The 15,400-nt window shown below is 34.2% G+C and overlaps 1 protein-coding gene across 27 annotated transcripts in view; it reads right to left on the bottom strand.

Annotated features, from left to right (window-relative positions):
- The window catches only part of RIMS2 (regulating synaptic membrane exocytosis 2), a 594,152-nt gene that overhangs the window by 443,587 nt on the left and 135,165 nt on the right, over positions 1-15,400 (bottom strand). For 16 of the 27 annotated variants that reach the window (XM_032316364.1, XM_032316365.1, XM_032316366.1 and 13 more), the window contains one exon: positions 11,673-11,684. The exons of the other annotated variants lie outside the window; for them this stretch is intronic. In XM_032316364.1, the coding sequence (XP_032172255.1) occupies positions 11,673-11,684 (12 nt within the window). The remainder of the gene's footprint in view (positions 1-11,672; positions 11,685-15,400) is intronic. 27 annotated transcript variants of the gene reach the window in all.

Raw genomic sequence — 15,400 nt, 5'->3', positions numbered from 1 at the left:
TATCACCATTAATGGTTAATAAGTAGATACGATGAACAGCTTTATGGCAACAAATTCAAAAACTTAGATAAAATAAGTAAAGTCTCTCAAAAATAAAACTTAACGAAATACACAATAAGAGGGTGCCTGGGTGGCTCAGTGAGTTAAGCCTATGCCTTTGGCTCAGGTCAAGATCTCAGGGTCCTGGGATCAAGTCCCACATTGGGCTCTCCCCTCAGCGGAGAGCCTGCTTCCCCCTCTGCCTCTGCCTATTTGTGACTTCTCTCTCCATGTGTCACGTAAATAAATAAAATCTTAAAAAAAAAAAAAATACACAATAAGAAATAATTGAATGGTTGTATTTCTCTTTAAAAAATCAAACACAAAATTTTTGACCTTCCCTCAGAGAACTCCAGACTCCATTAGCCTCAAAGGTAAATTCTATCAATGTTTAAAGAAGAAATAAAATGAACTTTCGAAATAGAGAAGGAATAAAATCATTCATTTTATGAGGTCAACATAACCTTGAAACCAAAACTAGAAAAGAACACAGATGAACAGAAAAGTATAGAACATTATCCTTCATGAACATCGATGGAGAAGTCCTCAACAAAACACTAGCAAATCAAATCCAAAATTACATGCATATATTTTTAAGAATATTATATCATAACCCAGTGAGTTTTATCCCAAGGATGCATGATCGCTTATGAAAATCCAAGATTTTGATTTACCACATAACAGATTCAAGGAGTAAAATCATGTGGTGATATCAGTAACATGTCTCAGCGACTAGCCTTAGAATTGAACCTGGCCAGAAGGTAGCAGAAGACAAGAAAGACAGTTGGATGATTTACAGCCCTTAAAGAACAAAAAGTAGGAAATTGGTAGGTCAAGAAAGCTCTGATAAAACTGAGTTAAATTTGCAACAGAAATAGAAAACCTGCTTGCATAGGAGTCTTGGGGGTAGGAGGAAGAACTTGAAAGTAATCATACAATTATAAAGTAAATTTTAAAATACAAAAATATGACAAGTTACATAGGTTATTTTAATTATTTAAGTGAATAAATTTTTATTTTACATTCTTCTGAAGGTTCTGGCTAATGCAATTAAACAAGAGAAATCATATAGGAGGATATAGATTATATTATTTTCATATGGTTTTATATTGTTAAAACTCAAAAGAAACAAATGGCAAACTCTGAGAAGCAATATAATTCAGAAAGGTGACTATGTACAATAACATACAAAAATCAATATATTCCTATATAAAAGATAAGTGAAAAAAGTAATAAAACATTTCATTTATAATTTTAAAATAAAATTATTGAGAAGTACACAAAATTAATATAAATACTACTGAGGGATATAAATCAAAAACTATATTCTAATTTTGAATATAATGACTTCATATCATATAGATGAAATTAAATAAGATTATGGTTTATTTAGGACTAAACAAATTGATTCTAACATATAGAAGGAAAAACAAACAAGCAAGTATAGCCAGGAGAAAACCTTGTAATCTTGGAGCAGAAAAGAACACCTTATAATACAAAAAGCATTAACCAATAAAGAAAAAGCTAATAAACTGGAGTTCCTCAAAATTAAATTTTTCCGTTCTCCAAAATACACCATTAAAAACTGAAAAAGCAAGCCACGGAGAGGGAGAAAATATTCTTAATACATATATCAGATACTTGTATCTAGAGTATGGAGAAAATTCTTGCAAATCAATAATGAAAAGACAATTAGGCAAAAGATGTAAGAAGATATTTCACAAAAGAAGTAATAGGAATGGCCAATAAACACTAATGATGCTCAACATCATTAGACATTCAGGAAATAAAAATAAAAACCGAATCACTTTGTGCTCACACCAAATGCTATAAGGTTGTAGAGTAACTAAAACTTTCATATATTGTTCATGGAAGTGTAAAATCGTACATGAACTTTGGAAAACTATTTGTAATAGGAGTTCAATGTATATCTCACTTTTCACAACTCTGCTCTTCAGTATTTATCAAAGAGAAATAAAATTATATGTCCATGAAAGACCTGGAATAATATTTATAGCATCTCTGTATTTTGTATTAAAGGGAATCTAGGAAGTAGTCCTTTGGACTTTCAGTAACACCTCGTTAGTTACAAATATTCATCATTTTTACTCATTAGATTAAAACCAAATGTGTCAATTCAAATGGGATTCTCCTATCCCCCCTTCCTTCATGGGTTCCATCCTCCCTATGTTTCCTGACACAGTATGAGAAATAAACAGCTCTTTCAGATATACGACACAACCTGTCTTTATCTTTAAAAATATAAATCCCACCTCTACATTTTTATATACTTTAAGTTTTAAAAACACTTGAAACAACATTTTGAAAATAAATGCATTGTCTTAAAACACAGTATGGCCAAAAGTGATAGTATATAAGTTATACTTCTTTATCTTCTAAGACATATATCACTTTGCAGTGAACTTGCTATACAAGCTGTTTCTAAATGATCATGTGAAAAACACGCAAAGTTACCATATAATTCTGTAAAAGGGAATGGAACTTTGGAGTTTATTTTCCTTTTCTAGCCCTTTGTCCTCTGGCTCCGTATTTTAAAACATACTGAAACTTCCAGTGTCTGGTAAAACATCTTGCTTCAATATGAAAACACAATAATAAAAGTACTTTTGATGATTTTAGGACCTAAACACAATACAGAGCTTTCCTCTTGAGAGCAGGACGAAGAGAAGGAAATACAAGCAGCTTCTAAATATGAAAAGATGCTCAACATCACTCACCATAAGATAAATGCAAGGTAAAATTACAGTCAACTTGGTAAAGATAAAAAAGATGGATATATCGTGTAATCAAGAATGTGAGAACCAGCACCCTCACATACGTAGTGGAAATATACGTATGTATACGCTTTAGAGAGGGCAATTTGGCATACTGAGCAAAATTTCAAATGTTTTGCAGTTCCATCTCAAGGAATTTATTCTACAGCAATATTTGCATATATGCAATGCGACATATGTTAAAAATGGGTTTATAATAGCAAGAGATCATATATAATCTGATTAAATAAACTGTGGCATATCCATACATGTAATAATGGATTCATTAAGATAAATGTGATAGGGGACGCCTGGGTGGCTCAGTTGGTTAAGCAGCTGCCTTCGGCTCAGGTCATGATCCCAGCGTCCTGGGATCAAGTCTCACATCGGGCTCCTTGCTCGCCAGGGAGCCTGCTTCTCCCTCTGCCTCTGCCTGCCATTCTGTCTGCCCGTGCTCGCTCTCTCTCTCTCTCTCTCTCTCTGATAAATAAATAAAATCTTAAAAAAAAAAAAAAGATAAATGTGATAATTCCATATGTATCAATATGGGAAAATTTCCAAGCTATACAAGTAAGAGATTAAAATTAAAAGTGCAGAATATTTGTGTAAAAACTGTATGCCCATCAATATATCTCACAGTATATAAAAGAAAATGCTAACTGGCTACCTGTAGAGACAAGAATGGAGATACTGGGAAACTAGGAGACTCAGGGACGGGAAAGAAACTTAGTTTAGCTATCTATGTTTTTTGTATCTTTTGAATTTTGTACCACATCCCTCGGTTACTTATTCCTATACATAATAATGTTCTTTAAAATAAGTTAAACAACGGTTGGCCAGTTAGCTCAGTTGGTTAGAGCATGGTGCTGATAAAATGAGTTAAACATTGTATATAGTGTAATATGGCGGTGAGGAAGAGCTATATTGCAGAGAGACATAGGAATTGGAGGACAGGATAGGACTAGAGGAAGACTTAAAGGAACTGAAAAGGGCCTTTTGTTTGGGAGGAGCCCTGAGAACAAAGGCGGCTGTCGAGGAAGAGGAAAATGGGGGGATCATGAATATAATTCCTAAATGTTTCCTACCGGGGATAAGGACTCACAAGCAGCTCCATATAAAAAAGAACTGGTCCAGTTTTCACTGCCTTTGTCCTAGTCAGACAAATTAATCCAGGGCCTTCAGAGACCTAAGGAGGCCCAACAGGGGAAGAACATATCCAGGACAGTTAGATCATTACTGGACCCAATGACTATCACAGAGCCATCACCAAACCAATTATCATATACTGTTCTATTTCATGTTAAAATATAATATGTTAAAATATATAAAAGTATAAAAATATAAAGTATATAAAATATAATATGTTAAAATAGAATAGATTCTCTTATTTTTTTTAATATGATAATGGGTTTTATTTCCCTTTGCACTTAGGAAGGAGGGTCCTCAGAGTCCTGGGAAAAGAATCAATAATCAAAGGTAGGGTAGGCACTGTTCTTGTATACTTATTTATTGCCCCTATTTTTTTTCTTTCTCTCCTTTTTTTTTTTTTTTTTTTTGGTTTATATCTAAATTCCAGTTAGGTAACATACAGTGTAATATTACGTTCAGATGTACTTTCAGGTGTACAAGATAGTGATTCAACGCTTACATACAATTCCCTACAATTCATTGCCATTAAGTGCTCTCCTTAATCCCTATCACCTATTTAACCCATATTCCCTCCTCCCTTCCCTCTGGAAACTGGCAGTTTTTTCTCAAGAATTAAGAGTCTCTTTCTTGGTTTGCCTCTCTTTTTTTCCTCTCCCTTTGCTCATCTGTATTGTTTTCAAACGTGAATAAAATCATTATGGTATTTGTCTTTCTCGATTGAATTATTTCACTTAGCATAATACTATCTAGTTCTGCCCGTGCCATTGCCCTGAATAGCCAAAGGAACCTCAAAGAAGAAAAACTAAGATGGAGCCATCATAATTCCAGACTTAAGTTGTATTATATTAAGTTATATTAAATTACATTATAAAGCTGTACTGATCAAAACAGTATGGTACTGGCACAAAAATAAACACATAGATCAATGGAACAGAACTGAAAAACAGAAATGAAACCACAACTATATGGTCAATTTATCTTTGACAAAGCAGGAAAGACTATGCAATGGGGGAAAAACAATAGTCTTCAACAATTGATGTTGGGAAAACTGAACAGCAACATGCAAAGAGATGAAACTGGACCACTTTCTTACCATCAAACACACAAATAAATTTAAAATGGACCTAAATGTGAGACATGAAACCATAAAAATCCTAAAGGAGAACACAGGCAGTACCAGCTTTGACATGGTCTATAGCAACTTCTTTCTAGAAATGAAATGTTTCCCTTCCCTGAGGCAAGGGAAACAAAAGCAAAAATAAAACTGTTGGGACTTCATCAAAATAAAAAGTTTCGCACAGCAAAGTAAAACAATCAACAAAACTAAAAGGCAGCCTACAGAATGGGAGAAGATATTTGCAAATGACATATCTGATCAAGGGTTAGTATCTAAAATCTACAAAGAATTTATCCAACTCAACACCCCAAAAATGAATAATCTAGTTAAGAAATGGGCAGAAGACATGAATAGACATTTTTCCAAAGAAGACACACAGATAGCCAGCAGACACAGGAAAAGATGTTGAACATCATTGATAATCAAGGAAATACAGATCAAAACCAAATGAGGTATCACCTCACACCTGCCAGAATGACTAAAATCAACGGCACAAGAAACAGATGTTGATGAGAATGTGGGAGAAAGGGGAACCGTCTTACACTGTTGGTGGGAATGCAAAGTAGTGTAACCACGGTGGAAAATGGTATAGAGATTCCTCAGAAAGTTAAAAACAGAACTACCCTATGACCCAACAATCACACTACTAGGTATTTACTCAAAGAATAAAAAAAAAAAAAAAATACTAATTCAAAGGCGTACATGCACCCTGACCCTTACAGCAGCATCTACAATAGCCAAATTATGGAAACAGCCCAAGTGTCCATCAATAGATGAATGGATAAAGATGTGGTATCTATATTTAATGGACTATTACTTAGCCATAAAAAATATTTTTTAAAAAAAGAATCTTACCTGCATTTTAGAGATGAGGAAAGTAAGGCTTATAGTAGTGATATAACTGTCCCAAATAATATAGTTAGTAACGTGACAGAGGCTGGCTTTAAACTTGGGCATTCTGCAAGTAGAATTTTTGTTCTTAACCATTTTGTGTTGCATCCCATCTCAGACCCTATTAGGACTCCCACCACTCAATGTTAATAGAAGCTGTCATGAGAATGAAATGATACACAATGAAAAGTTTATCACAATGCTCTTCATACACAATGACTGTTCAATAAAGTTAATGAACACCCCTTTCTTGGTGTCCTAAAAGCTCTTCAAACTCCGTACCGCTGTAACTACAATCACTGCCATCCCTTCTTGCCCCAAATATGCCCTCTATCTTCCACAAGCTGGCTTCAGCACAAATATCTTCATTCAATGCAAAAATCTAGTTGCAATCCTATACTACTCTTTTTCATCCTCTCTATTCAACCACTGAACTTCTCATTTTTAACTCTCAACTCTCACGTCACTTAACTCTCAACTCTGATCCCACAGTACAGCCAATGACACTCTCCTATTTCAGGAGCTCATAAGCTCTCATCTATGGCACTTGGTGTAATTACGGGAGCCTCACAGAGGATCAAGAAACAGGGCTCCTTTCAGTTGTAGATTCAACAGAATGGAAGACCTGATTGGAATGATTGGATCAAAGCAAAAGTTAGCTACAGGTGGAGAAGTAGCAAAATACATAATCAAAATGTACAACCTGTCTCTGCTCCCAAGAAGTTAGCTATGCTGCAACTGTAACTATACCTCGTGATCTCTCTAACTTCTTTTGATCTCTATCAAAGCCAAACTAAGAGTCATTTTAAATCAGTTCTTATTAGTAACATGACCTTCCCAAACCTCCAACATGTTATAGTTACCAGTATTTTCACTTGTCCCATATATTCTTTATAATTTCCCTGTAGGATATTTTATCCTACAGATATGGCATTTCACAGAATTTCCACAATGTGAGTTTTAATCCCTTTTTATAAGAGACCTAAATGAGATTTCCAAAGTTCATTTGCACACTTAACCAAAACTAGGCAACTGATCAGGTGAATGATTTTTAATATTACAAATTTTTCACTGAATTTTGAATATATAATATATCCAAGTAAATATTCAGCAGTCCCTATATTTTTTATTGATGTGACTTTTATCCCTATCTTTTAAATTATGCACAACATTTTCCCAGCTCTACAATTTCCCTTTCAATTTTCCCTAATCAAAACTCTTCTTGCCTTTTTTTCAGTTGAATTATAATTAGCATACAATGTTATATTAGTTACGGCTGTACAATATATTGATTTGACAATTCTATACATTATTCAGTGCTTACCACTGTAAGTGTAGTCACCATCTGTCACTATACAATGCAATTACAATATTATTATTTCCCCTATGTCGTACTTTTCATCTCTGTGACTTACTTATTTTTAACTGGAAGCCTGTATCTCTTAATCCCCTTTACCTATTTTCACCCATTCCCTTCAGCTCTCCCTGTTTTCTAAATGCATTTTTCCATATTTCTGTTGTAAGATATGTCATCTAAATAATACTGTTCAAAATACTTCTATTTTGCTAACAAAAACTTGGGAGGTTTGAATAGTATTCTTACTGAAAAAGTACAAATTCTGGTCTTTGTCAGACTTTAAGAGGCAGCATAGTGGTAGCATTTTAACTTATGATTCTATTATAAAAGTTGGCCCTAACAGAGCTCTTCTATTAAATTTCTAGAACAATTTCATTAATATCATATACATGTTATTTTATTATCAAATAGAAATGCAGAAGCAATTAAGTTAATTTATTACTGTTAAGACAGTATCTATTGAAATGCAGCTCTGTACAGCTATTGCCCAGATGAAATGGAACAAATATACTATAAAAATACTTTCTTGTTGAACTCCAACTCCAAATGAGAACTACAATCAGCAGCTAGATGAAAATGTAGGTATGGTAGCCTCAATAACGAGCTTAAATCAGAAAAAGCATCAAATTTCAGGGAAAACCAAGCACTTTGTTCTGAATATCACAGCTACAGCTGCAACCCAACAGATAACTTTTCCGCTTCTGAAATGTGAGAAACACTACACATCACATGTCATCCTTCCACACCTTTCATTTCAGTAACAATAACCACAAGTACCACTGGCATCCTAAGAGAAGTCATCACTGTCATAAAAAAAGAAAGAGGATCCTCATTAAAGTGGTCTTTATATAAATAATAATATTATCACTAGACAGTGAAATGAGCATCACTTTGTTCCCAAAGCTATAATTTCATTTTACTCTCACTAGACATGAATAGGTCAATGTTTATTACAAGATAAACAGAGATATGTTCTAACCTATGGCAAATAATTTACCATAGAGCTTTAGTTTCCTTATTTGTTCCACACAATTTTCAAAGAAACACCCAAATTATATTATAAAAAATAATTCGATCCCTTTTTCTTTGATTCCATGTGAAATAGGATAAATTCATATTTAAGAAAATATTCTCTCTAAAACCAACATATTCACATTAATTTGCTATTTGTAACCTGAGATAATTCATATATAATATATAAGCAGACATGTTAAGTGACCCTAAGTCTTCAAACACTTACAGAGGCAAAAGCAAATAGATGAGTATCTAGACAGTGATCAACACATATTTCTTTCTTCCAGTTCCATATTTCTGAAGAACACTCTGGATGTTTATAGGGTTTCCCTGCTGCACAATACATCTCTACTAAGGTTTCCACTAGGAATGCTTTTGTCGATAAGTAACAGAAAATCTGACTTCTAGTGACAAGAATTAATTGAGGATGGGTACTTCTCTCACATTGAAGAAAGCTGTCCAATACTATTAAACCAGGAGCTCAGAAAAGGTCATGCACCTCATGATTCCAATACTCTTGGCTTTTCCCTCATCTTCACGAGGGCTGGTAAAGCCCAAGATAACACTTCTGCATTAAAAGGTAGTGCCACTTTAAAAAAAAAAAAAAAAAAAAAAAAAAGGTAGTGCCAGCTACATCTTTCATTCTTTATCATGACTTTCTAGAAGCTCTCATAAATTTTCTTACACCTCATTTCCTAGAACTGTGTCACAGCCACAGAACTGTGTCCCAGTTGCAGAGAAATCTAGAAATTTTTATATTTTTCAGGTCCTCCCATTGGGGACTGCAAGAGATAAAGAAGTCAGGCTAGCCATTGAACAGGTTCTAGAACAGTCTGCTCTTCAACTAGCCAACAGTCCACATGTGTGTGTACATATATACATACACACATGTTTATATGTATACATATATATGAATGCATTAAAATGTATGTATATGTGTACACACACAAACACACACATGTATACACATTACTCATAATCCATTTCGCTCCCTCCCAAAAGGAGACAGTCCCAAAGTCTCATCTACTTACAAAATCTGGCTCTGAATCCAGGATCTCTGAGGTAGAGGTAGAGCAAATCTTTCCACCAAGGTCAAGTGTACCTCATTGTAAAACACTGACTACACACTGAAAGGCAAGTTACCTGTTCCCAATACACTCAACACACGATGATGGAGAAAGAACAGAGGGACCGCAACAGAAACTCTCGTCCAAAACAGGAAGAATCAGAAAGATACAGTGGTCAACTGTATAGCACCCAGCAATCCCTCCATGGACATACCTTCATTTCTTTGGTCACCCTATCTGGTAGCTCCTGATTCAGCTGTCTCCCTTGACTGTGGTCATTCATGTCCCCTTGTTCTGCCCTTTAGGAGGGTGTCCCTTGTCCATTATTCTCCTGGGCTGCATAAGAGACTGGCCCTGGCGAGTGTAGCTTTCCTGCATTCTGTACAGCTTGTATCTCCATGACTAGTTTACACATCACACGGCTACTGTGAGGTCAGGGTAGTGCCTTAAAGGCTGACTAGTCACGGGACGTTTGCTACCCACGCTTGGGGTTTCTTTAGCCACTAGCTATATATGGCTATTTAAATTTAATTAAAATTAAATAAAATTTCCATTACAGTTCTTCAGCCACACTCACCACATTTCACAGTTTCAACAGCTACCTGCGACAAGAACCTTCTGCATTGATGTTAAAGATACAAAACACTGTCATCATTGGTGAAAGTTCTATTAAACAGGGCTTGGGGTACCAGGTGGTGGGTATTATAGAGGGCACGGATTGCATGGAGCACGGGGTGTGGTGCAAAAATAATGAATACTGTTATGCTGGAAATAAAAAAAATAATAATAAAATAAAAAAATTTAAAAAATAAATAAATAAATAAATAACTTTAAAAAAAAAAAAAAAAGAGTGTCATTAAAAAGTCCTGTTGAATTTTATTTGCAATGTTCCAAACCCACATAAAATTCACATACTTTTATCTGTTAGCCTCTCTGTGGTTTAAAATACAAACTGTTATATTATGAAATCTTGTCAGTACATGAACGTCATTCGGTAGCTAAGTTATCACTGAAAGTCTCATTTCTGGGATAGGTGTCAGAATTCATTATGAAAACTACAGATGACAAACTATTATGTAGCCTGTGTTAACTCTGCACATAAAAGTAGCACAAGAGATTCTAAAGGTTTTGAATTGCCTGACTTACACTAATAAAGTTGGCTGGTGGAAAGCTGGTGGGTTCTCTAGGGAACCTGCCCTGAATTGAGGATGATGTACAGTCTGGGGCAGGTTCTACAATAATTGCCTATATATCCTCAAAACTGCCTTAAATATTTAGTAGAATTCCTATAGCTTTTTTTAAAAAAAAAAAGAAGAAGAAGAAGAAGAAGAAGGAAATCACAGTATCTTTTCTTCTGCTCAGAGATTTCATTCTAAACCCGTATCAGTATTTGCCAACACTCGTATTATCCCAACCAAGTAACTGAAAACTGAACAGAATAAAAATGCTCCAACCAACAAAAAAGAAGGTACTGTTGGAAGATATCAGCTAAAGGATCTCTCTTTGGGTTTTATGCCAATTTGAATTTGGAAAGCTTGAAAAGACCTTAAGTTTTAGTATGACTCATCAAAAGAATCAGAATAGGAAGATTTTATCTATGTTTGCAGGAAGTCACCAGTCTCCAGAGCACATCCAAACCCAAATCAGACTTCTGCAGACATTAGCAGGTTATTCCAATCCGGCCTGTGGCCAAATTCTATATACCTGAGTATTTTAAAATTATAATTATATCTAATATGCAACATGAGGATATAAGATAGCTAATTTTGCCAATCTCTAAAACATTTTATAAATAAAAATAAAAATATATCAAATGCTCAGATCAACTATAAACATACGCTTCAGAAAATCCATGTTCAATGTTATTGAGACTCATTATTACAAAGATTACATCTTTATATTAACTCAGAAACTTGAAAACTGACCAATACAATGAGTTGAGAAAACCATAATAAGATGAAAGAAGTTCTTATCACAATGAAGAATGCTAGAATATTTCCTTTAAAAAAAATACGAAATCAAAGAGGCAGGCTTTTTTAAGAGTCAAATAAAGTAATCAAATTTTCATCTATAATATAATAAAATGTGTTTATCAGTAAAATCAGATAGCATGCTTAAAATATATCAACATATAGCAATTACCATGCACTACAGCTGTAACAAAACACTTAGAAGTATATAAATTAAATATAGCTAACAAATTAAAATTAGCAATAATAACAGCAAGAAAAAAATAATATTAGACAGAAAAAAAAGACTCTAACCACTTTGTCCTCCTGGTGTGAAATCCACGAAAGCAAGTTAGAAAGGACAGAAAAGACAAAACAAAAAAAATAATAATTAATTCCATTCCTAAAATAAGTAAGAGTTTTTAAGAGTTTGTTAGTGAAATAAAAATTCTGAAAAAGTCTGTTACATTTTGACTGAAATATAAACATTTTAAAAGGAAAATTTTTTCCACACATTTCAAGCAAGAGTATGCCATATACTAGAATATATAAAGATATATAAACAATAGTTTCTATAAAAGAAATTAAATATACAAACATCAGAAAAATGAAAATGTTCTTTCCATAAATAAAATCCCAATTATATACTCAATTAACCCAAAGAGAGAAACTGAACAATGTTAAAGAAAATAGCTTTTTAAGTAGAGACAATAAAACACAGCATCACTGTTTATCTTTAATTTCATCGTATACTGTCAAAAGTAGATAAAATTTTATATGAATTATGCATATTGCTTCTAAAAGTTATTTCTGTTCCATTAATTTAGAAGCCTTCTAACCTTTATAACTAAAAATAAAAAATTAGAAAAAAATTAAAGATAAGACACTATAAATTAATAAAATGGCAAGATGCATGATTTGGTCAAGGAAACACATTTAGATATTGTTAAAAACTGTTGCATTTCTCATTACTTAAATATAATAATAACTGTAAAAGTGGTAACATAATAATAATGATCTGATATAAGAACATATAGATTAAAAATTAAAATCATGCGTTTTGAAGTATCACTGCTTCTCTGATGTTATGGTTAGCCGTTTATAATACTTGTGACTAAGAGGAAGGACTAAGAGAGACCTATCTTAAAATTCCACCTTTTTTTTAAGTAACATTTCTACCTGTATACCTTGTATAATTTTCTTAAACTCTCTAAGCCTTTATCTGCAAAATAGGGAATCAATATTTACTTTATAGGATTTTCTGAAATAAAATAACATGGAAAGCTCTCAGTACAGTGCCTGGCATAGAGTTCTATACTATTCTAACCTATTGAAACATAGGATATTGCCTAGAAGGGACAGAATTGCATTCTTTACATTATACTGTGCTCTTGATTGCTTCATTTGTTACAAATGGTAAAGATCATATAAAAACTATTGTGCACCATCCAGGACGTCTATTGCTAATCATTTAGTCCAACAAAAATCACTTATGAAGCACTCAGTTTATTTGTATCGTGCACTAAACTAGATTTCTGGGACATAAAAACTAAGTAAGACAGTTTCTGCCATCAAAGAACTAAATGTAGTAAGAGAAGGAAAACCATGCAGAATGGAGAGACCTCTGAAAGCAGGAAAACAACAAAGCACTATAGAAACAGGAATGATGGAGGAGATACCAAGATTTTATGAAAAAGGATTAAGAGAAAGTTTCTGAGATGTAAGCAGGCCTTTAAAGAATAAAGAAGAGAATGTCAAGCAAAACCAGTAAGGAAGAATATTTCATGCAAAGAACATGAAGTATGCAAAAAGCACAAAAGCACAAACAAGACTGGTATATTTGGAATACAAGTATGAGGGAATGACTAGATTATAACTGATACGTTTGAACTGAAGTCTCCATGAATAACTAAAAGCATCACCCTTTAACGAAAATTAATTCACACTGCAGAAACTTAAAAAAATGAAACAAAATGAAGTTAGAACTAACAAATTTGCCAAGTTAATTCCTCTGAACAGGTAAATTAAATTTCAGCTATAACATATACATGAAAAACTTAGCTATAAAACATTATGAAATACTGTTGCCATCATATCTTTATTATGTCAACAGGAATAAAAAATAAACAAAAAAACTTATCACATGATTTATAAATAAGGCAAAATATCATTACCTACTACTGACTGAGTCTTCAACTGTGTGACAAAGTGCACACTAATTGGAAGGAAACAAATCTGGAAGCTGAGAGAACAATTAAGCAGATACCAAAATATGGGGGGTCTGGGTGGCCCAGTTAACCATCTACCTTCAGCTCAGGTCATGATCCCAGGGTCCTAGCATCGAGGCCCAGGTCCAGCTCCCTGCTCAGCAGGGAGTCTGCTTCCCCATCTCCTGCCCCTCCTCCCACTCATGCACTCTCTCACTCTCTCAAATAAATAAATAAAATCTTTAAAAAAAAAAAAAGATACTGAAATTTTGGGGTAAGAAACAAACGTGAGAGCAGTGTGAACTATCGTAGTATCAAGAGAAATGGAGAGAAGTAGACTGATTTACGAGACATTGAGAAGTAAGGCTACTAATACTTGAATGAAGAAGTAGAGGAGGACTCCAAGTCTGGCTTGGACAACTGGAAAGAACCATTCCTTGAAAGAAGAAACACATGAGAAACACACTTGGAAAATAATGAATTCAGGTACAGACAAGGTGAATTTGAGGTGCCAATTAATACATGCAAACAGAGATTTTTCAGTAGGAACTATATAGGTGGATCTGGAGCTCCAAAGACTAATCTAGCTAGTGAAATCATAGCTGTAAATCAGCAACATGTACCCAGTATTTGAAGCTATAGGAGTCCATAAAATCCCCCCCCAGGAAATTGTTAGAAGAAAAGGAAGAATGACCCCTAATCAAAATGGTCTTTCTCTTTGTACTAGCAAGCCTTCCAAGAAAAGAAATTCAAAACAGATTTTACTTTCTTTTCTTTTCTTTTTTTTTTTTTTAGAGATTTTATTTATTTATTTGACAAACAGAGATCACAAGTAGGCAGAGAGGCTGGCAAAGAGGGAGAGAGGAGGAAGCAGGCTCCCCGCTGAGCAGAGAGCCTGATATGGGGCTCGATCCTAGGACCCTGAGATCACGACCCGAGTTGAAGGCAGAGGCTTTAACACACTGAGCCACCCAAGCACGCCCAGATTTTACTTTCTAATCAGATTTTAGTAATACAATTAAATCAGAAGTTTCAATGTCACTTTACTTGTAAGAAGTGAAATAAGGCTCATCAGTAAACTGGAATTGAGTTGCATGAAAATCAAAGGGAATGTATAAATATATAAATATAAAATATTGTCAAGGATCTCAGGGCAAAGAGTGATGGAAATATAAAAAATTATATTCTGAGCGCGCCTGGGTGGCTCAGTGGGTTAAGCCGCTGCCTTCGGCTCAGGTCATGATCTCAGGGTCCTGGGATCGAGTCCCGCATCGGGCTCTCTGCTTGGCAGGGGGCCTGCTTCCCTTCCTCTCTCTCTGTCTGCCTCTCTGTCTACTTGTGATCTCTCTCTGTCAAATAAATAAATAAAATCTTTAAAAAAAAAAATTATATTCTGAAATATAAAATATAAATATATGAAACATATATAATATAAATATATGAAACATAAGAAATTACTTGCTGTGGAGAAATATTTTTATTTGAAGCATATGGATAATTTGAATTTTAAAATGTTCTTTAGGGACACCCGGGTGGCTCAATTGGCTAAGCGTCCAACTCTTGATTTCAGCTCAGGTCATGATCTCAGGGGCATGAAATCAAGTCCCATGCCGTGCTCCATGCTAAATGTGGAGCCTGGTTAAGATTCTCTCTCTCCCTCTCCCTCAGCCCCGAGCTCCCTTCTCTCTCTTCCTCTTCTTAAATAAATAAATAATGTGTTCTTTAAAAGTGAATTTAATTGACCAATAAATTATTTCAGATCATATTTACTAGACTTGAAAACTCTAAGAACTTAAGAGTATGTCCAAAAGCTATTTATTTAAAGTTTAATAGTAC

Source organism: Mustela erminea, chromosome 16 (assembly GCF_009829155.1).
Source record: "Mustela erminea isolate mMusErm1 chromosome 16, mMusErm1.Pri, whole genome shotgun sequence".
In the NCBI taxonomy this organism is placed as follows: Eukaryota; Metazoa; Chordata; class Mammalia; order Carnivora; family Mustelidae; genus Mustela; species Mustela erminea.
Note: the sequence above shows the minus strand (reverse complement) of the source record. Positions and strands in the feature narration are given on the sequence as shown.